This window comes from Schistocerca serialis, chromosome 1 (assembly GCF_023864345.2).
Source record: "Schistocerca serialis cubense isolate TAMUIC-IGC-003099 chromosome 1, iqSchSeri2.2, whole genome shotgun sequence".
In the NCBI taxonomy this organism is placed as follows: domain Eukaryota; kingdom Metazoa; phylum Arthropoda; class Insecta; order Orthoptera; family Acrididae; genus Schistocerca; species Schistocerca serialis.
In genome coordinates this window covers 1,254,954,147-1,254,978,756 of record NC_064638.1, presented here as the reverse complement: position 1 = coordinate 1,254,978,756, position 24,610 = coordinate 1,254,954,147, and the positions used below count along the sequence as shown (strand labels likewise).

At 38.7% G+C, this 24,610-nt stretch overlaps 1 protein-coding gene across 1 annotated transcript in view; it reads right to left on the bottom strand.

Moving 5' to 3' along the window:
* LOC126456748 (Down syndrome cell adhesion molecule-like protein Dscam2) overlaps nt 1-24,610 on the bottom strand; it is a 660,038-nt gene that overhangs the window by 53,750 nt on the left and 581,678 nt on the right. The window contains exons 29-32 of the mRNA XM_050092498.1: nt 18,261-18,551; nt 17,998-18,142; nt 17,747-17,913; nt 8,109-8,294 (exon numbers count right to left, since the gene is read on the bottom strand). Coding sequence (XP_049948455.1) covers nt 8,109-8,294; nt 17,747-17,913; nt 17,998-18,142; nt 18,261-18,551 — 789 coding nt within the window. The remainder of the gene's footprint in view (nt 1-8,108; nt 8,295-17,746; nt 17,914-17,997; nt 18,143-18,260; nt 18,552-24,610) is intronic.

Here is a 24,610-nt window from a genome sequence, read left to right as displayed (position 1 = left end):
CCTGATATTTTCTATCCGTCAACTGATGGAAAAAAGTTGGGAGTATAACAAAAGGGTGATAATGGTTTTTATTGACATAGAAAAGGCATATGACTCAGTTGACAGGGAAAGACTCTGGGAAGAAATGAAGAAGATAGATATAGAAGATGGATACATTAATGTTATAAAGACAGTGTACAGAGGCCACAATTGTAGAATTAGAACACCATTGGGGAACTCTGAATACTTTGAAATAAGACAAGGACTTAAGCAAGGAAGTATTCTATCTCCTTCACTTTTTAATGTTGTGATGGAAGGAATGAATAGGGGAGTTAAAGATATAGTAAAAGAAAAAGACAAAAAGATGATTCTTGCAGATGGTATGGTAATATGGGGTGATGAAGAAGTAGATGTACAGTTACAGCTTGATGCGTGGAAGGAAATAATGAAAAGGTATGGATTAAAAATAAATAAAGATAAGAGTGAAGTAATGGTATTTGGAAGAGAGAAAGGAATCAATGGAAATATTACCTTGAATGGAGAACCCCTCAAAGTGGTAGAAAGTTTTACTTATTTAGGGAGTGAAATATCTAGGGATGGAAGAATAACTAACAAAATTAATAGGAGGTTACAGAAGGGAGGCAATTTCTACCAAACAATAAAACACCTGATTTGGAATAATGATGTTTCAGAAAGAGCAAAACTCCTTATGTATAAGAATTATTACATCCCTATTGTCACCTATGGTGGAGAAAAATGGATAATGACAGAAAGGGACTGGAGCAGACTGCAAGCAGGGGAAATGAAATTTCTCAGAGCAGTTAAGGGAAAAACAAGAATGGACAGAGTAAGGAATGTAGAGATTCGAAAGGACCTCAAACAAGGAAGTATGAGAGAGGAAATGGAAAGAAAGAGATTAAGATGGTATGGGCATGTTAAGAGGATGCATGGACAGAGACTCCCCAAAATTATGGAAGAACTAAAGATGGATGGGAAAAGACCTAGAGGGCACCCAAGAACACGGTGGAAAATGGGAGTGAGAATATATGTAGAAAGGAGAGGTGTGACCTGGCAGCAAGTGGAGGAAGAAAAGTGGTGGGAGGACCGAGCCAAATGGAGAGGACTCATTAGCACCCAGACCAGGCAGTAGCTGGAGCGAGATTCGGATATAGATAGATATAGTAAAGGAAACAAAAGAAAAATTCGGAGTAGGTATTAAAATCCATGGAGAAGAAATAACTTTAAGGTTCGCCAATGACATTGTAATTCTGTCAGAGACAGCAAAGGACTTGGAAGAGCAGTTGAACGGAATGGATAGTGTCTTGAAAGGAGGATATAAGATGAACATCAACAAAAGCAAAACAAGGATAATGGAATGTAGTCGAATTAAGTCAGGTGATGCTGAGGGAATTAGATTAGGAAATGAGACACTTAAAGTAGTAAAGGAGTTTTGCTATTTGGGGAGCAAAATAACTGATGATGGTCAAAGTAGAGAGGATATAAAATGTAGACTGGCAATGGCAAGGAAAGCATTTCTGAAGAAGAGAAATTTGTTAACATCGAGAATTGGTTTAAGTGTCGGGAAGTCGTTTCTGAAAATATTTGTATGGAGTGTAGCCATGTATGGAAGTGAAACATGGACAATAAATAGTTTGGACAAGAAGAGAATAGAAGCTTTCGAAATGTGGTGCTACAGAATAATGCTGAAGATTAGATGGGTAGATCACATAACTAATGAGGAAGTATTGAAGATGATTGGGGAAAAGAGAAGTTTGTAGCACAACTTCACTAGAAGAAGGGATCGGTTGGTAGGACATGTTCTGAGGCATCAAGAGATCACCAGTTTAGTATTGGAGGGCAGCGTGGAGGGTAAAAATCGTAGAGGGAGACCAAGAGATGAATACACTAAGCAGATTCTGAAGGATGTAGGCTGCAGTAGGTACTGGGAGATGAAGAAGCTTGCACAGGATAGAGTAGCGTGGAGAGCATCAAACCAGTCTCAGGACTGAAGACCACAACAACAGCAACATTTTGCAAATGGTAGATGCAGGTGGATATGTATATTACATTTTCCGAGATTTCCAAAAGGCATTCAACGCTGTTTCAAACTGCTGGCTAGTAACCACAATACAATCAAATGATGTATCTTCACAAACATGCCCTTGGTTCAATGCTTTTTTGACTTAACAGAACCCAGTACATTATAGTGGAAGATGAATGTTCAACCAAAACTAAAGTGACATCAAGTGTATTACAGGGAATTGTAATAGAACCTGTAATGCTCTTAATACGGTAAAAAATTTCTCATATAAGACCAGCAGTTTTGTCAGATTGTTACCTGATGAAGCTGTTTTCTATTGGAAGAGAGAGTTTGTACAAAAATTCAGAAAGACTTTGACAGAATTCCCACTTGGTGTGGTAAATGCCAGTGCTCTTTAACTGTGGAGCTGCTTCTTCTTTTTCCTGGCCTTTATCCCATATCTTCAAGGATGTAGCTCATTAGATACTGGATTTGGAATGTTAATGGCAGAGGGTTGCTGGATGCCCTTCCTGTCTCCCTCCATTCCTTTACCCCTATGGAATTTGTGTATCCCAACAGCCTGTGTCAAATGTTATCCCATGAGACAGTCTGTGGACATTTTCTAAATATTTGCAAATCCTGTAACTGAGGCAGGATTCGGGTACCAGCCCAGTATTCACCTAATCTGATGTGAGGGAAAATCACCTAAAAACTACACCCAGGCTGACTGGCGCACCAACCCTCATTGTTAATCTGCCAGGTGGATTTGATCCAGAGTGGTATACCTCCACAAATCACGAAAGCAGCTTGCTAATGTACATGGCTGTCTGGGCAGACCAATCACTTTGACTGAGAAAATGCAAGATAGTACCTACCAAAAACAGAAATATGGCACTGGAAGAAAGATGACACTGTTCTCACAAAGCCTGTTGAGCAAATTTAGAGAATAGATATCTAAGGAAAACTGAGATAATTATTCCATCGCTGTGTATATCATCTAGCTACCTTGAGAATAAGAAAAGAGAGATTAGGGCACAGAGAGAGGTGTACAGAAAGTCAAGACCCTGGACCAGGTTAATAAAAGGTCTGAAGGCACTAATCTGTTAAAGTTAAATATTAAAATTTTTCTTACAGCCTGTATGTGACTGGAAGAGAACAGAAATACACTAATATTGGTGCAAAGTACATTCTATGATGCACTCTACTGTGGCTTGTATGGTATAAATGTATATTCAAATGTAAAAGAAGGAAGATAATCTTTATTATGAGTGCTGGTAGACCAGAAATGTCTGAAAACATAAGATAATTTGTAGTTGGAGTGGCTAATAAGAAATGTTTTTAATTTTCCTTACAATTATTTACTTTGGAAATGTAGGCAGATACTTTAAAACAACTTACAATAAATTCATTTTTGTGTCTTTTTTTATTGAAGATGTGTAAATTGAAGTTTGTCAGAAATAGTGGAAGATGCAGTAACAAATCTGCTTTTGTTTTATTTTATGCATTTATTTCACTAGCTAACATTAGAGTCACCAGATCATATCGTAAATCTAACCAGACATTTGTAGTACGTCCACAAGCAATATATAATGATGGTGCTGGTGGTGGTGATGAAGATAATACTACTTATTAATAATAATGACAATATATGCAGTAATAAATTATGAAATAGGAATGCTGGCCAGTAAAAGGGATACACTTCACAGCTTTCAGAAGTAACAATTCCTTCCTTAGGAGAAGGAGAGTCTGACAAGTGGAGAAGGTTAAAAAGGAAGGACAGGTCACTCAGACAGCAAGATCAGAGGGATTAACCTGTAATGAGGATGAGGGTAAGCAAAGTGGGCCTGAGTGACCTCTTTAACCTTCTCCCACCTGTTCCTCTCTCCTTTCTCCTTGAAGAAGGAACTGTTAGTTCCAAAATCTTAAAAGATTATCAATTTTATGTGTAGATAATGTGAAGGACAGTCAAGCAGTTTAAAATCAGATATGGTAAAATAGTCTATATTAAAACTGAGTGAAAACCCAAATCCACAATAGCTGTTAATTGTGTTTTTACTGTATGATAACAAGTTTCATACCATGAAGGTACATCTTCAGTTCAAGTAAAACTAATTCTTCATTTGCCACGAAATCCTAGGTACAAGTGCATGTAAAAACATGTCACTCCTTGGCAAAACCTCGTATGAAATGGCAGGTGGGCATCCAATCCAAACTATGCATAATCAGTAATAAATTTCCAAAACATAGTCAAAAGATGAGCATGGACAGCACATGACAGTCCATATATCATAGGATAAAACTATTGTCAAAATCTGCAGGAGAAACAAAGAATTAAAATACACACAATCCTTGGAAGTCATCAATATACTAAAATATATTGGCATGCTTCAAATAGAACTACATGTTACAGCACTAGCCAGACACTGAATACCTGGGCTCATCTTTTGACTGCATCTTGGAGATGTATTATTGATCATGCATGACTCAGATGGATGCCCATCTGCTGTATCATCCAAGGTTTTACTGAAAGTGACATGTTTTTATGCAGACTTGTACCTAGGAATTTTTGGCGCATTAAGTATTAGTTTTATTTGACCTTAAGATCCACGGTATGAAACTGGTTGTCATACAGTGAAAACACAGTAAACAACTATTGCAGATTTGGACTTTCACTTGGTTTTAATATAGAGTATTTTACCACCTCTGATTTTAAATTGTTTGATTGTCTTCCCCATTATCTACACATTTTTTAGCTGTGGTTGCCCAACCTATAAGATTATTTGTACTTTTTTATGTGCCTGTGTGCAGTTATATTTATATGTGTCTATGGCAGTACGATAGTTTCACAACCTGAAGGAAATTCTGGCCAGAAATTATGTCTAGTAAGAACATGCATTATTTAAGAAAAGATAGTCTTATTAAGATTGTGTTAAGCAATTTCCTCATCGCAGCCTTGTAAATGTAGCAATGTCTGACAGAAGCATATGGCAGCAGTACAGAAGTAAATGAAATGATCGTATGGCATTTATTGGCTGGGACATCCCCTTCAGGGTTCGGTCACTGTATTGCAAGTCATTTTAGTTGACGCCAATTCAATGACTTGCATGTCGATGATGAAAATGATGATGAAGGACACACAATACCCAGTCCCCTGCCGGGAACTGAACCTGAGCCCCATTGCGTGGTAGGTGATAATGCTACCGCTGTGCTACAGAGGCGGACAATACAGAAGTTATCAGTTTGGACGAGAAGCTGCCTGGTCAGGGGAAGAAAGAAATAATAGGGAAAGATTACCTGATGAGATGGTAAGAGGAATATAAAATTAGAAAGGGACAAGAGAAACGTGGACAATTTACACTGTGACAAAGATACAGGTTCCCTGTTGGGCAGAAAGAAAATAGCTTAAATGTCTTGAGAGGGAATCTATACCAAAGATAACAACTAAAGCTGTAGTCTCCTCTTAAATGTAGAATGGTTTTGGATAAGACACAGATTACAGGATAGTTTGTTTCACAGTTGTATGGCTGAAGTGGAGTGTCTCTATACAGAGGAAGAATATAACAGCAGTGTAAAGTGCACAGGACACACCCATGGACAAAGAGCAAAAATTGGGGCAGATTGAAGGAGGGACAAAATACATTCAGGTTGAACTGAAAGGAGGTGGGAGCAACTAGTGTGTAGACATGCAAGAACAAGCTGAGGGTTAGGCTAGTGTCTGCAAATTTCTTGCATATATGTAAGACCCTGTGTGTGTGTGTGTGTGTGTGTGTGTGTGTGTGTGTGTGTGTGTGTGTGTGTGTGTGTATTTATTTCTAAGCGGGAGATGGGGGGGGGGGGGGGGGGGGGAGGTATCTCAATCACAGTATGAGAAGCATATCAGGGACATAAAAGGTGTATTAGTTTGAGTATTCATTGCCTTATGACCTCTGGACCACATTCCAAGCCTTATTTTTATTTAAGTTACTGTGCTAACCAAAGACTTGTTCGGAAAAACTTCTTTTACTCATATCAACCAACAGGAATTTTATGAAACATTTTAATAATAGTCTCCTCACTCTCCTAGCAACTTGGATGAACTGTGATTATGAGTGCCATAACACTTGAATGGCTAGTCCTTCTGTGAAGTTAACTTACGATAACAAGAAAATCCGCTCATCTGAATGTGTATCTTATTAATAAATGAGAAAATAAAATTTCGTGGTTTTGGGGAAGAAAGTTATGAGTCTTGGAGGTATCTTAAAATCAGACTCTCCCAATAGAAACCTTCAGTTACTAATACGTCATCATACTTCAAAATGATCCAATTTAAGAAGGCTGCAGAATCTCTTAAACATAAGTTGTTGTGTGATGCAGGAATATTAAGGAAATTAATTCCAATGTGATGGACAAAAAGGCTGTTAGAGATTTTAAGCTATTGAAAAATAGAAGATTTTAGTTGTTTCATTTTGCCATTTGTGCACATATTAAAGTAGAATTTTTCAATGATGGTACCTTTTAAAAAGCATTCAGTCAATTTCCTTCCCTCCCCTGTCCAATATGAGCTCGTGTCACCATCTCTAATGACCTCATCACTGATGGCATGTCATAGCCTAACCTTCCTCCCTCCTGCAAGCAGCAGCTGCCCCAACCTGGTCCAAGTATGAGTGTTGACCCTCAAGGCCAGATCTTGTTGATGAAAATATATCTTTCAAAAGTTTAAAACCATGATGAATTGTGTGTACTTTCCTGAACAATGTGGTGTTGTGCATATCCATTTTCACATGCGCCACCTGTCTGCTGAGACAGATAGGCTAGCACCGAGCAGATGACACAGCAACCAGCACACACAGCATCACGGATTGTGCAAAGCATCAAGTAGTAGTATACCTTGTTCTCACCACATTGCCTAACAATGGGTCCCCAGAAAGCCGCGCAGCAGCAGGCATACAGCTTGACGACCCTTACTGCAGAGATGCCTAGTAATGCGCACACTGGGACACACACTGCCGAGTTTTGTAAGTGGTTGTAAAAATAAGTTCATTCATGTGATATTGGACATTTTATGGCTTGCCATGTGATTAGTTTAGGTTCAAGCCATAAGATGACTAGTGGGTAAGAAGGCAACATAGCAGTGGACAGAATTGGCCTATGGATAGTTGGCAGTAGGTAAACAAAGGGCTCTAGGTGATTTCATGTATCCAGAAAAATGCTCACCATGGACTAAAGGTTATGTGCATGAAGCATCTGATTATTGGAGTCTGTGGAACTGAACTGAACTGAACTGATAGTGCACATCACATTCTAAACCTCGTCCCCTCTATGAACACACCGGACCTTAATAATATTAGAAATTTAAGGACTACTTAAACCTAACTAACCTAAGTACATCACACACGTTCATGCTCAAGGCAGGATTTGAACCTGTGACTGTAGCAGTCGCGCAGTTCCAGACTGAAGTGCCTAGAACCACTCCATTGCAGCTGGCTAGGATTAATTACTAACTAAGTGATGTGTTGGGCATGAATCACTGAACAATATTATTCTTCGAAATTTTTTTTATAATTTGTGTGTTAAGGTCAATTAACTACATTGATCTGGAAAACAAAGAGATCAGTCACAATAAACATTGCAAGAAACAATTGTCCAACACATGTAGTCCTAGGCATTATTAATATTTTTCATTTTAGCTTGAGACTTGGCTGTTCCATGCCAGGGTTGATTTCAGAAGTAATGAAATTTTCAAGTTATGTATCACTGCCTATACAACACCAAATATTTGCTTACTCAGAATTAAGTGTGGATTATTATCATCAGCGAAAAAGTGACCACTGTAACTTCTTTCTTTTGAATGGATAATTTTTTTGTTTTAGTTTTTTGTGATTTGTACTAAGTTGTTACATGTGACATACGTCCTGGGCCATTTTGTCCTGTCTGTTCCTATGTAACATTTATTTGGAGCAGATTAGTTGGAGGAATGTACTACCATTCCCATAACACCATTCAGAACAGTCATTATGATGACATTTCATTCTTTATAATTAATTTTCAACAGCCACTGGAATATGTTGTGCAGTCCTCATAAAAAGGTGTAAAACTTGTAACTTACATAGTAAATACAAATTCACATTACCATGAGTGGGTGCACATTTGTGTTTCTTGTTAACTGTGTGTGAGCATTCATGTTGGACACCACTGTAATTTTCTGAGTGTCCAAAGGTTTTGAATTGCAATGTGTAGTCCAGAGTTGGAGCACTCATCAGCCTTGGAGGATCCGGTGAAACAGCAAATGTTGCGTATGGGCTCATCTCATATATTTCTGAAAGAGAAAAACTTGTCATTTACATAGTGACTTACTCTTCAAAAATGGTATGCAATAAACTGATATTAGAAAAAAGGGGTAGGGGCAGGTAATTGAACTGAGGTGTAAAACATAGACTTTTCTTTCAGTCATTAAAAAAGTAAATAACTTCAATAATTTTCCAATTGTTTGAAGACACACCAATCATAACAGAGAAGGTTACAGTCCATATTCAGAATTCAGGTCCATCTAATTCCTTGTGCATTTCTATTAATGTGGAACCTTTATGTACATATCTTCATTTCACTGCCTTCCCTGACTTACTACACATTTCTCCTTCTATCTTTTCATTTCTTTGCCGTCTCTTCATTTTTATATATTCTATTGAATATCCATCATGCTGACTCTTTAAACATGCAATGTATCAGCTGCTTTGTAGAAATAACAAACTTTGTCCATGGAGAAAATAGTGGCTTGCTAATCATTTACTTGAGTGTTTATTATCCTTAATTCAAGGTTTCAGTTTATTTACTATTATTCTTCTTGTAAAAAAAAGAAAAATTCTCAGTGCACAATGTCACAAAAAAATCCAAAGCATGGGGAGCAAGTCAACGGCACAAGTGACAAAAATGAAAACAAACAACTGTATTGTGTCAACATCCACAAATAAAAGTGTCACCAAAATGAAACTGGAATAAAGAAAAACAGAAGGAAACAATGAATCAGTTCAGCATTGCATATTCTCATTACCAGATTTCAGCAGAAAATTACAAAAACAATATCTCACAGAAGCAGTAGGCTTCAAAAAAAGATGTTTTTCATAAAGAAGAGGCCCTCTATTTCGAAAATTTATTAGTCTACCACTAAATGACTGAAATTTTGTGCAAAAAACAGAACGGATTTTTTAACTTAATTTCCTTTTATATCATTTCACTTCATCCATCATTTTTGCAATGAGTAATTGCTTCTCTGAAGTCCATTTTTGTAAATTATGCAAAATACTTGTGTACAGGACATTAAAATGTTTCCAGTTATGTTTGAAAAATATGGAAATAGATGGAAGTCAGAGGATACAAATACAGTAAACATGAGTGACATTACAACAATTTACACTTAAAATCCACAGTATTCTCACAACTGAAACATCTTTGTGGACAGATCTATTTTCCCAATAAAAGGTGACATTAACACATGTCTCATTTATCCTCATGTATTTTTCATTTCAATAGTCCAAAAGACTTGCATTGTATTTTCAAGTTATTGTAATGAGTAAGAAATATCCCTTTTGCATAACAGAACACTGGTTATAATCTTTTCTGGAGATGAAACTGACAGTAGCTCATTTCTATCAGCTGCTTTTATTCCAGTTACAATGTTAAGAAGTTCAATTTTGCATTTAGTTTTGCATAACATGCAACAAATATGCCACCCAACTTACAAAAAACATTCTCTTAGTTAAATCTTCATGTAGGTTGTACTGTACTCTTTCTTCTGACAGATCTACACTGGCATGATAAAAGTCTTGGGATAGATATATGCAGATAGTGGTAGCATTGTGTACACAAGGTATAAAAGGGTAGAGTATTGGTGAAGCTGCCATTTATACTCAGGTGATTCATATGAACAGGTTTCCAACTTTATTATGGCCACACTATGGGAATTAACAGACTTTAAATGCGGAACTGTAGTTCGAGGTAGATGTGTGGGACATTCCATTACAGAAATTGTTAGGAAATTCAGTGTTCTGAGATTCATAATGTCAAGAGAGTGCTGAGAATACCAAATTTTAGGCATTACCTCACACCACAGACAACGCAGTGGCTGATGGCCTTTATGTAGTGGCAGAACAGCGGTGTTGTCAGTGCTAATCGACAAGCAACATTGCGTGAAGTAATTGCAAAAATCAGTGTGGGATGTTTGACAAACATATCCATTGGGACAGTGTGGTGAAATTTGGCTTTAATAGCCATGGCCACAGGTGACCAACATGAGTGTCCTTGCTAACAGCATGACATCACCTGCAGTGCCTCTCATGGGCACACGACCATACTGGTTGGACTGTATGCGCGACTGGAAAACTGTGGCCTGGTCAGATGAGTCTCGATTTCCGTTAGTATGAGTTGATGGTCGGTTCAAGTGTGGTTCACACTCCACAAAACCATTGACCCAAGTTGTTCTCAAGGCACTGTGCAAGCTGGTGATGACTGCATTATGGTGTGGGCTGTGTTTACATGGAATGAACTGGGTCCTCTGGTCCAACTGAAAAGATCATTGATTGGAAATGGTTATATTCAGCTACTTGGAGACTATTTGCTGCAGCCATTCATGGACTTCATGTTCCCAAACAACAATGGAATTTTATGGCTGACAATGCACCGTGTCACTGGGCAACAGCTGCTAGCGATCGGTTTGAAGAACATTCTGCAGAATTCAAGTGAATTGTTTGGTCACCCAGGTTGCCCAACATGAATCCCATCAAACATTTATGGGACATAATCGAGAGGTTAGTTTGTGCACAAAATCCTGCATTGGCAACACTTTTGAAATTATGGATGGTTGCAGAGGTAGCATGGCTCAATATTTCTGCAGGGTAGTTCGAATGATTTGTTGGGTCCATGCTGTGTCAAGATGCTCCACTATGTCAAGCAAAAGGAGTTACAACATGATATTATGAGGTATCCCTTGACATTTGTCACCTCGGTGTATGTCATCAGCTGATTTGTACACCTACACTCTTGGCCTTGTATTACATCATGCAATATCTAGGAGTTTTTCTCTGTGGATACTGTCTTAGAGACTGTTCCACATGTAGTTCATTTTTAACAGAAGTATAGTTACATTTGAAAGAGCAAATTCTTTGTAAGTACTTGTAAACATAATAAATATTATGTGCATTACATCCACAGGCCCCAGTGGGCCCAACGCTACTGACTGACTGCCGTATCATTTTCGGCCAATGGCATCACTGGATATACAGGGATGTGGGTCAGCACACCACTCTCCCAGCCATTGTTAGTGACCTGTAGCTCCTCAGTCAGCATCATGAGGCTGAGTGCACCCCATTCCAGTCCTCCCACTAAGGAAAAATTCCTGGCAGCACTGGAAATTGAACCCAGGTCTTCCATCTGATAGTCAGACAGGCTAAACACTCAGCAACAGAGGCAAACCCTTACCAGTAATCACTAAATTAAAATTAATTTCTTCTGGTGGTAAGCAGCCAAAATAATAATAATAATAATAATAATAATAATAATAATCTTCTTTCCTTTCTCAGATGTTATGTCTGGTTAAAAATGGAAAGTCATGGACCTTGATCAAGCATGACTTCCTTTTAACTGTACAGTATATGTTACATTGCATTTAGGAACTTTTGGGTAGTTGAACATGTATCAATAATTACAGATTTCTGTAGTTGTATATGGTGGATATTTGTGTGGTATGACTCCTGTAGTTGATAGTATAATCGGTATAATTTCAACTTTATCCTGATGCCATATGCCCTCGACTTCCTCTGCCAGTTGCATGTATTTTTCAATTTTTTCTCCTGTTTTCTTCTGTATATTTGTTGTATTGGGTATGGATATTTCGATCAGTTGTGTTAATTTCTTCTTTTTATTGGTGAGTATGATGTCAGGTTTGTTATGTGGTGTTGTTTTATCTGTTATAATGGTTCTGTTCCAGTATAATTTGTATTCATCATTCTCCAGTACATTTTGTGGTGCATACTTGTATGTGGGAACATGTTGTTTTATTAGTTTATGTTATATGGCAAGTTGTTGATGTATTATTTTTGCTACATTGTCATGTATTCTGGTGTATCCTGTATTTGCTAGTATTGTACATCCTCTTGTGATGTGATCTACTGTTTCTATTTGTTGTTTGCAAAGTCTGCATTTATCTGTTGTGGTATTGGGATCTTTAATAATATGCTTGCTGTAATATCTGGTGTTTATTGTTTGATCCTGTATTACAATCATGAATCCTTCTGTCTCACTGTATATATTGCCTTTTCTTAGCCATGTGTTGGATGCGTCTTGATCGATGTGTGGCTGTGTTAGATGATACAGGTGCTTGCCATGTAGTGTTTTCTTTTTTCCAATTTACTTTCTTCGTACCTGTTGATGTTATGTGATCTAAAGGGTTGTAGAAGCGGTTATGAAATTGCAATGGTGTAGCCGATGTATTTATATGAGTGATTGCTTTGTGTATTTTGCTAGTTTCTGCTCGTTCTATAAAGAATTTTCTTAAATTGTCTACCTGTCCATAATGTAGGTTTTTTATGTCGATAAATGCCCTTCCTCCTTCCATTCTGCTTAATGTGAATCTTTCTGTTGCTGAATGTATGTGATGTATTCTATATTTGTGGCATTGTGATCTTGTAAGTGTATTGAGCGCTTCTAGGCCTGTGTTACTCCATTTCACTACTCCAAATGAGTAGGTCAATATTGGTATAGCATAAGTATTTTCTTCTTTCTTGCTGTAAATTCTGTTTTCAGTATTTTTGTTAGTCTTTGTCTGTATTTTTTTTTAGTTCTTCTTTAATATTTGTATTATCTATTCCTATTTTTTGTCTGTATCCTAGATATTTATTGGCATCTGTTTTTTCCATCCCTTCTATGCAGTCGCTGTGGTTATCCAATATGTAATCTTCTTGTTTAGTGTGTTTTCCCTTGACTATGCTATTTTTCTTACATTTGTCTGTTCCAAAAGCCATATTTATATCATTGTTGAATACTTCTGTTATCTTTAGTAATTGGTTGAGTTGTTGATTCATTGCTGCCAGTAGTTTTAGATCACCCATGTATAGCAAATGTGTGATTTTGTGTTGGTATGTTCCAGTAATATTATATCCATAATTTGTATTATTTAGCATGTTGGATAGTGGGTTCAGAGCAAGGCAGAACCAGAAAGGACTTAATGAGTCTCCTTGGCATATTCCACACTTAATCTTTATTGGCTGTGATGTGATATTATTTGAATTTGTTTGGATATTAAGTGTTGTTTTCCAATTTTTCATTGCTATGTTTAGGAACTGTATCAATTTAGGATCTACTTTGTATATTTCCAATATCTGTAGTAACCATAAGTGGGGTACACTATCAAAAGATTTTTGGTAATCGATGTATGCGTAGTGTAGCGACCTTTGTTTAGTTTTAGCTTGATATGTCACCTCTGCATCTATTATCAGTTGCTCTTTACATCCTCATGCTCCTTTGCAGCAGCCTTTTTGTTCTTCATTTATAATTTTGTTCTGTGTTGTATGTGTCATTAATTTCTGTGTAATGACTGAAGTTAATATTTTGTATATTGTTGGTAGGCACGTTATGGGGTGATATTTTGCTGGGTTTGCTGCGTCTGCTTGATCTTTAGGTTTCAGATAAGTTATTCCTTGTGTAAGTGTATCAGGGACTGTGTATGGGTCTGCAATGTAACTGTTAAATAATTTAATATAATGGAAGGAAACATTCCACGTGGGAAAAATTATATATAAAAACAAAGATGAGGTGACTTACCGAACAAAAGCGCTGGCAGGTCGATAGACACACAAACAAACACAAACATACACACAAAATTCGAGCTTTCGCAACAAACTGTTGCCTCATCAGGAAAGAGGGAAGGAGAGGGGAAGACGAAAGGAAGTGGGTTTTAAGGGAGAGGGTAAGGAGTCATTCCAATCCCGGGAGCGGAAAGACTTACCTTAGGGGGAAAAAAGGACAGGTATACACTCGCACACACGCACATATCCATCCACACATACAGACACAAGCCTCTTTCCTGATGAGGCAACAGTTTGTTGCGAAAGCTCGAATTTTGTGCGTATGTTTGTGTTTGTTTGTGTGTCTATCGACCTGCCAGCGCTTTCGTTCGGTAAGTCACCTCATCTTTGTTTTTATATATAATTTTTCCCACGTGGAATGTTTCCCTGTATTATAATTATATGATACTCTAATACATACCCATTATCATATTTAAGTGGTATGAAATTATTGTTATTGTGAGTATTAATGTGGAACTGTGTGCATAAAATGTACATAAAGGGTGTAACAAAATGATACTGACAAATTTTATGGGGTTGTAGAGAGTGCCTCAAGGAATAAATACTGAATAGGAATCCATGTCTGGAAAAACAATCCAATGATTCCACAGAGTACTAAAACTATAGGGGCCAATATCTACTGCAAGTCTATCACTTTGGCAGCAAACAGGAGTTTTACGAGGTGCATTCAAGTTCTAAGGCCTCCGATTTTTTTTCTAATTAACTACTCACCCAAAATCGATGAAACTGGCATTACTTCTCAACGTAATCGCCCTGCAGACGTACACATTTTTCACAATGCTGATGCCATGATTCCATGGCAGTGGCGAAGGCTTCTTTAGGAGTCTGTTTTGACCACTGGAAAATCGCTGAGGCAATAGCAGCACGGCTGGTGAATGTGCGGCCATGGAGAGTGTCTTTCATTGTTGGAAAAAGCCAAAAGTCACTAGGAGCCAGGTCAGGTGAGTAGGGAGCATGAGCAATCACTTCAAAGTTGTTATCATGAAGAAACTGTTGCGTAACGTTAGCTCAATGTGCGGGTGCGTTGTCTTGGTGAAACAGCACACACACTCAGCCCTTCCCGGACGTTTTTGTTGCAGTGCAGGAAGGAATTTGTTCTTCAAAACATTTTCTTAGGATGCACCTGTTACCGTAGTGTCCTTTGGAACGCAATGGGTAAGGATTATGCCCTCGCTGTCCCAGAACATGGACACCATCATTTTTTCAGCACTGGCAGTTACCCGAAATTTTTTTGGTGGCGGTGAATCTGTGTGCTTCCATTGAGCTGACTGGCGCTTTGTTTCTGGATTGAAAAATGGCTTCCACGTCTCATCCATTGTCACAACCGACGAAAAGAAAGTCCCATTCATGCTGTCGTTGCGTGTCAACATTGTTGGCAACATGCCACACGGCCAGCCATGTGGTCGTCCGTCAGCATTCGTGCCACCCACCTGGATGACAGTTTTCGCATTTTCAGGTCATCATGCAGCATCTCTCCACTTTCTCGATCATGTCGTCAGACCAGCTTGTGTGAGCCCGAGGTTGTTTCGGTTTGTTGTCACACGATGTTCTGCCTTCATTAAACTGTCGCACCCACGAACGCACTTTCGACACATCCATAACTCCATCACCACATGTCTCCTTCAACTGTCGATGAATTTCAATTGGTTTCACACCACGCAAATTCAGAAAACGAATGATTGCACGCTGTTCAAGTAAGGAAAACGTCGCCATTTTAAGTATTTAAAACAGTTCTCATTCTCGCCGCTGGCGGTAAAATTCCATCTGCCATACGGTGTTGCCATCTCTGGGACGTATTGACAATGAATGCGGCCTCATTTTAAAACAATGCGCATGTTTCTATCTCTTTCCAGTCCGGAGAAAAAAAATCGGAGGCCTTAGAACTTGAATGCACCTCGTATACACTGATTCACTGCAAGCAAAATTTCTTGTTATGGCCCTGATGTCATTCAGAACATTAAGTGTCATCAAATACACTCCTGGAAATTGAAATAAGAACACCATGAATTCATTGTCCCAGGAAGGGGAAACTTTATTGACACATTCCTGGGGTCAGATACATCACATGATCACACTGACAGAACCACAGGCACATAGACACAGGCAACAGAGCATGCACAATGTCGGCACTAGTACAGTGTATATCCACCTTTCGCAGCAATGCAGGCTGCTATTCTCCCATGGAGATGATCGTAGAGATGCTGGATGTAGTCCTGTGGAACGGCTTGCCATGCCATTTCCACCTGGCGCCTCAGTTGGACCAGCGTTCGTGCTGGACGTGCAGACCGCGTGAGACGACGCTTCATCCAGTCCCAAACATGCTCAATGGGGGACAGATCCGGAGATCTTGCTGGCCAGGGTAGTTGACTTACACCTTCTAGAGCACGTTGGGTGGCACGGGATACATGCGGACGTGCATTGTCCTGTTGGAACAGCCGGTCTAGGAATGGTATAACGATGGGTTCGATGACGGTTTGGATGTACCGTGCACTATTCAGTGTCCCCTCGACGATCACCAGTGGTGGACGGCCAGTGTAGGAGATCGCTCCCCACACCATGATGCCGGGTGTTGGCCCTGTGTGCCTCGGTCGTATGCAGTCCTGATTGTGGCGCTCACCTGCACGGCGCCAAACACGCATACGACCATCATTGCCACCAAGGCAGAAGCGACTCTCATCGCTGAAGACGACACGTCTCCATTCGTCCCTCCATTCACGCCTGTCGCGACACCACTGGAGGCGGGCTGCACGATGTTGGGGCGTGAGCGGAAGACGGCCTAACGGTGTGCGGGACCGTAGCCCAGCTTCATGGAGACGGTTGCGAATGGTCCTCGCCGATACCCCAGGAGCAACAGTGTCCCTAATTTGCTGGGAAGTGGCGGTGCGGTCCCCTACGGCACTGCGTAGGATCCTACGGTCTTGGCGTGCATCCGTGCGTCGCTGCGGTCCGGTCCCAGGTCGACGGGCACGTGCACCTTCCGCCGACCACTGGCGACAACATCGATGTACTGTGGAGACCTCACGCCCCACGTGTTGAGCAATTCGGCGGTACGTCCACCCGGCCTCCCGCATGGCCATTATACGCCCTTGCTCAAAGTCCGTCAACTGCACATACGGTTCACGTCCACGCTGTCGCGGCATGCTACCAGTGTTAAAGACTGCGATGGAGCTCCGTATGCCACGGCAAACTGGCTGACACTGACGGCGGCGGTGCACAAATGCTGCGCAGCTAGCGCCATTCGACGGCCAACACCGCGGTTCCTGGTGTGTCCGCTGTGCCGTGCGTGTGATCATTGCTTGTACAGCCCTCTCGCAGTGTCCGGAGCAAGTATGGTGGGTCTGACACACCGGTGTCAATGTGTTCTTTTTCCCATTTCCAGGAGTGTATGTCCCTGCTTATAGGAGCAACACTTTATCAACCATTCAGTGCAGTAGCACTGTAAAATCTCTCACTTACTGCCGAAGGGGTGTCCTAGAGACTGACATTAGTCCCAATAAATTTGATGCTCTGTAGCATTGTTGGGTGGCATTTTCCAACATATGTTCATCTCCTCTAGTTATGCCACTCAATGTTTGCCAGTATTGTTTTGTAACATCCTGTATATTATCCCCAGATCTGTAGACAAGTAGGTGATATAATTTTTCTCACAATATTTTAACAGATTTCTTAGTTACCATTCTCAGCACTGAGTCGAGCAGAGATCTGTGTTGCTTACTGTTTCAACTCCAGTCAAGCTATGAGCTAGATAGACTGTACTTGTGGCATGTGGCCTCTCCGTTCACTGTCTTTTTTAGGAGTCCAAACAGTAAGCAACCAATCTTCTTGACTCACATGAGTAAGGCACCTACGGAAGTTGATGAAATATTATGAGAAAGCCAAAGTGCAATCTCAAGAATTTGATCCACAAACTTACCAGAAGATTTTTCTGTGGCTTTGTGGTGCCCATCAGATTTGGTTGGTGATGATGAATATATTTGTTGAAAATTCTTCTTATTGTCCATTTCAGCAGCTTCCTTGCTAATGCTTAAGCTCTCAGGTACACCTAGGCTATTTTTCCGTTCTGCACTTTGCAGACAGTGTCTGGAAAGATGAAATGAGAAAGCTCTGCCTTTACAGAAACATGGAGAATGTATCTGCTGATTAACAATACATCCAGTAACTTACTTTCTGTGTATGGCCACATAGAAAAATATCCCTGCAGACAGCATGAGGATACTTGAGCAGACAATAGGTACCATTAAATAAACATCCTCATAGAAGTGTAAGGTATTTTTCAGATTTTGTCTCTCACTCACTGGAGCAACTGTTGCTATTAAAGTGATCAGAAATGCTAGTTTATATTTTCATGAAGATACACTGTAAAATTTATATCCTAGATCATATAAAAAGTGCAATGCCTGAGGTTAAATGAAAGATGTGTCACTTACCTCCCAAAACTGTTGTTGTGGCACTTGTGAAATGTGCTGTTGTTGACCCAGCACTATTGTGAGCTGTAATTCGGAGCTCATACCAAGTGGCTGGCTGAAGATCTCTTATTAAGAAGTTTCTTGAAGGTGCACTATTGTTGATCAAAATCCATTTGGCATTGCTTTTCAAAATTCGATATTCAACAACGAAGTACAAAATTGGGCATCCACCATCTGGCCAAGTTTGCAGATGTAAGGAGAGAGAAGTAGCATTTGATGTGACCATGCTTTTGTAGTTTGGGATCTTTGGTCCTGTAAAGAAGTTTCAATGATTTTCATTAGCTCTGCATTATTTGGTTGCTCATAATATAATAGAAATTTCATCCTTTTCATAAAATTATTAACAGAAATTAGAATGAATTAAATTTTTCTTGGTTGTTAAGAGACCTCAGCACAATAAAATCTGACTATGCTGCTTAACACTATTTGCAGTTACACTACTTACATTTAACCTAGTAAATTAGGCGGAAAGTTGATATTTGAATAATAGCTGTTGCTTCATAAGTTGTATTAAATATCTTCTGTTTATTTCATGTTGGAAGCTTCTATTTGCATGAATTCATTGATATTTTTCCAAGAAAGGCAAGCCAGAGGCATATTTACAACACACTACTGTGTGTCACACATCTTTACAATGAACATTTTTATTTGTCATGTACTTAACAGTCGTTTTTCAGTCCCAGATTTTAGATAATCAGGTAAGTTGTAGAAAGAGTAGTTACTGAGGTCTTTTCCTTTTAATTGGAAGGAGTTTGTAATTTCTTGTTTTATATGGCATGGAATGTTGTTGGAAAAAATTTGCATCAGAGTGCATAACTCAACTCTGAATCCAAGACAAAGATTTTTTTGTCTTGTACTGTAATTGTGAAAAATACAGTTCAGCTAAAACTCATTATTTGATAAGCAGTAAATACCATTATGTAGTAAATGTACTTCACATTGAGTACAAGAATTATAAGATCTTTAAGGGTGTGTTTGCAAGATATGCAGTAGGGTGGCTTTTATCTGGTACTTTTTAGTTTTTTACAATTTTTCTTTGTCTATCCTTCAGTAAAAAAATATGAGCTGTGTGGAATTTGGGCTCAGTAGGACAAGGGTAACAGTTGCTCCTGTGTCTTCAAAACTGGAAAATTCCTAACGATTAAACTATCAATGTTGCAAAATATTATTTCTGCATGACAAATTCATCTAATAACAAATACAGGCAGTTTTGTTTACTTTAGTCTCCTTAATGGAATGCATTCTCATGTCACACATTGCATAGGTTGTGTGATGTGACATGTGAATGACCGCAGACAGGTAGAGAGAGAGAAAGAGAGAGAGCACACTGAGCAGAACCATTCATTTTAAGACCCAACACTGACCACCCCAGCAGTCTTCCACTTTTGAGGGAAGGCAACAGTTGTAGCAAGGACAATGTCTTCATTTGTCAGTTTGTTTATGGAAGAAAATGTATTTACTCTAGTATTACTCCCATGTAATAACTGAAAGCAAACTGTCATCTGTCAAAAAAACATTAAAGGTTTTCGCCTACAATCTGTGGTTCTGTAAATTAACTGTGCATCAAAGTTGCATACTATCTGTACAGGAAGTGATGATTTATTGCAAATTGGCATAAATTCTGACAGAAGCTGAGAAACTTTGTACCAAAATTAGAAGTTTCATGTGAACAGTGTTGGCAACTACAAAAACAAAGTGGAAGGTCATTGGACAATAATAAACCAAAAGAAACAAATTTTGCTAAAATTTCGATGACATTTTTGATCAATAACAGTCTAAAGGACAGCCGTGGTGTATGGAATTGACTAACAGATACTTGAGAAAGACAGAGGAGCCTCTAAGAAAGCATAGACAGTTGGAAGTGGTGAGAGCAAAGCGAACATGAAATTCATCAATTCACTAAATCAATTATTTATGCATTTATCACATGACTGTTATAAATGAATACACTTGAAAGTAAAAGAAGAGAAAACTCTCAACTCATTAAATGTTGTTAATTTTACTTGTATTTCAGTTGTCTGACTTACATGGAAGATGGCGGCGCGTGTAGACGTACTAATAAACCGATCCGCGGAAAATTACGAGTTTTTAAATCCTGTGTGTGTAAAATGCAGTAAGAAGGTGAAATATGGTGTTAAATTATGTTCGTGGTCACAGAAATGGATCCATCGTCAATGTTTAAATGTCTTAGAGGAAAAAAACATGACCTGTGACTGTGGAAATGTGCACTGTAACTATCGTCATATCGTGTGTTTACAAACGGAATGTGAAGAAGAATGCACGACTTCTTCATTAAAATATGATCTTATGTTAGCTAAACTATATGTGGAGAAGCTTGAATCAGTGATAGATAGTGTACAGAAGCTGGAAGAAGTGATAGACCATTCAAAGGGTAGTGAAACGGTTGTAAACGAACAAAACGGTAACTTTATTAGGCCTAAAAAGTTTTGTCGTGTTAATCGTAACGGAAACAACTTTCGTCTCCCACAAGCAAATAAGTTTGAATTTTTAACGTGTGATGAATATGAAATATGTGAAAAGAGCCAAAGAAAGGAAGTATTTTCATCAAATGCAGCGACCACAAATCATTTCAGTAGGCCTACGAAGTCCTGTAATAACAAGAAAGGAAATACCATAAAATACATGGAACATACTTATCGTGCAAACAAGATATCTACCAATACAGGTAAGAAGAAAAAAGAAGATATTTTCATACTTTCAGACAGTCATGGAAAGGGCTTAGCCGACATTTTGTGTAACATGCAAACTATATTCAAGGTTAGTGGAATAACGAAACCGGGGGCCCCCTTGCGCGAAGTTTTAAAAGACTGTGAACATTCTTTGAAGCTTGAAAGCAACTGTCTAATAATAGGAGGTGCTAATGATGTTTATAGGAACGAGGGCAAACTCGCCACAAGAGCTCTAAGAAGTACATTACAGAAAATTACAGATGTTAACTTCTTCATTGCCAGTATCCCACAAAGACATGATCTTATAGAAGAATCCTGTGTCAACAAAGAAATCACAGTTACTAATAGGAAATTTGAGAAAATCTGCCGAAGCCTCCCAAATGCCACATATGTGGACGTACCATCCACAGAGAGAAGTCATTTTACAAGGCATGGGCTTCACAGAAATAAACTCGGAAAATCATTCATTAGTCGAGAAATCCTTAATGCAGTGAAGGCAGTTAAGGACAAGAATAGCACGACCATACCACTTCCACCACCAAACACAGCAACTGAAAATTTCCAACAAGAAAATGAAACTGAATCACTGACAGCAGGTCCAGCACTAGAATCTCCACTTTCGTCACAAACAGCTGAGATAAATGAGTCAACTAGGACAGAAGTTTCCAAAGCAGCTTCAGCAGAAGCAGCTACATACTACGCAACTGCATCATTAACAAGAAAAAAAACGCCTGATGTGCCAACAGCCAATGACCTTTCATCAGTATTGGCCGCTCCGCAGTCTTCAACAGTGAAAGACTTTTCACCAGCTTCACCATCATCATCAGTAACAGAAGCAAACAGAAGAAGCACAAGAACCAGGAAACTTTCAACTCTGCAGGATTTTTGGTACCCGGCCTCAGTTACAAGACTAACATAAGGCAGATACCCTCAGATACACCAACTTCCAAGTCAAACCGGCAACAGACTCACCTCCACTGTCATCAACAGAAGAATAACCATGCCACCAGCTCATCTGAAGGATTTTTTAGCATCAGGTCTAAAGGGAAAGGTGCCACCAAGATAAGTGAAAACAAATACCTAACAGTGTTTCACCAAAACATTCAAGCCATAAAGAACAAAGCACAACAGCTAGAAGTAGAATTGGAAAAATTTGATAGCCAAATTTTGTGTATCACTGAACACTGGTGCAAAGGGAAGCAAATTGAACACATTGCATTAGCCTCATTTGACCTTGCATGTTACTATAGCAGAATCTCAATGAATGGTGGAGGTTCATGTATCTATGTAAAAAAAGGTATGTCATTTAAAGTAAGATATGATCTTTTAGATCTAGGTGAGGACAAACATTTCGAACTTTCCGCTGTTGAAATAATAGGACCTGGCATAGCAAAAAAATTAGTCATATTTTGTGTGTACCGCTCTCCTAGTGGAGACATTGATATATTCTTCTCAAAACTGAATCAAAGCTTAGACAGGGTTTCTGGACCAAAAGCAAATGTAATTATCTGTGGTGACTTAAACATTAATATGATGAAGCCTGATAAGGCTAGCAACATATATGTGAATATTCTAAGCTGTTACGGAATATCCTCTCTTGTTAATTGTCCAACTAGAATAATGAAAGAATCCTCCTCATCTATAGATCATGTAGCTACAGATATTGATAGTAAAAAATGTCATATTGTTGTCCAAAACCTGGGCCTAGCAGACCACCTCTGCCAGATCTTAAAAACTAACATTCGTGTAGAAACTCCTCCTAAACTTTGTACATACAAAAGAATGTTTTCCAAATCAGCCCTGCATCAGTTTAAATCCCAGCTAGAATATGAAGATTGGAGGGAAGTCTATGCAGAAACCAACGCAAATCAGAAATTTATCAAGTTCATGTCAATTTTTAAACTCAGATTTGAAGAGATGTTTCCCAAAACTCTTTATCAAATTAAAACTACAAAGAGAAATCAGTGGGTGACTACAGGTATCAAAAAATCCTCAGAAACTCTTAGATATCTCAACTCCATAAAAAATAATCAGTCTAACCCAGAAGTTCTGCAATCCTACAAAAAGTACAGGAAAATTTACAGAAAGGTGTTGCTAGCCGCAAAAAAACTTTCAAACAACAAAATATTACTTGAAGCTGAAAACAAGAGCAAAGCAGCCTGGAACATCGTCAAACAGGAAACATCTAACTCTGCTAAAAAGGACCTCAATTCACATATTAAAAACAAAGATGTACCAGTAGGTAACCCTAAAAAATTAGCTGATTTTGTAAACTCATATTTCAGTAGTATTGCAAAAAAATTACAGCAGAAATTTCCAGATACGTATGATTTACCTACTCAGAACCAGCCAACAAACTCAATGGTGCTCTTGCCAACTACAGAAAGGGAAGTGGCACTAGTAGTACACCAACTAAAAAATAAAACTTCAGTAGGACTTGATGAAATTCCAGTCTGCGTAATTAAAGATTGTATAGACTCCATAAAGGGCCCATTAACAGACATAATTAATGAATCTTTCGAGTCTGGATACTTTCCGGAGTACCTAAAACAAGCAAAAGTTATACCTATCCTTAAAAACGGAGATGTGGAAAATGTAGAGAACTACAGGCCGATCTCTATACTGTCTATCATTTCTAAAATAATAGAAATACTAGTCAAAAAGAGACTGCTAAATTACCTGAATAAATATAATCTTCTTTCCAATGACCAATTTGGTTTTAGGCCCGGAAAAGGCACACAATATGCTATAGCACAGTTCACTAAAGCAATTTTAGAAGCACTGGACAAAGGTGAAAATGTAAGTGGTATCTTTTTAGACTTGTCCAAGGCCTTTGATACAGCTGACCACAAAATCTTACTTCATAAATTAGGGCAAATAGGAATAAGAGGTGTGACAAAGAAGTGGTTCAAATCATACTTGGAAAACAGAGTTCAACGAGTTGAGATATCACAAGTTTCAAACAATTCCCTTATAAAACACCTGTCTGACCCAGAAAATGTGAATATAGGCGTCCCACAGGGAAGTGTATTAGGCCCAATATTGTTTCTTATATACATTAACGACTTCCCACAAAGTATCAGACATGGCGAAAAAATACTTTTTGCTGATGATAGCAACATAGTAATAACAGGTGAAAATCCAACACAACTGTCAGAAAGAGCAAACGAGGCTCTCAATGATTTCCACAACTGGTCATTAAAAAATAAAGTAACCCTAAATGTAAAGAAAACTAACTATATTAACTTCCAATTGAACAAAAAACACAATGCCACTAGAATAAAAGTTAATAATAATGAATTAGAATGTGTAACAAGTACCAAATTCTTAGGGATGAATGTAGACAGCCAACTGAAATGGACAAACCATGTCGACATTTTGGCAAAGAAATTATCCACAGCATGCTATGCTCTTAGAATCCTTGCACCGGTATGCAATAATACCTGTCTTAAAATAACATATTACGGATATCTACACTCAGTCCTCAGCTATGGGATCATGTTTTGGGGAACAAGTGCCAGTAACATACAAACTGTATTCAAAGTACAAAAAAGAGCCATAAGGATAATAACAAATAGCAACAACAGGGCCCACTGTCTAGAATTATTTAGAAAGCTAGGA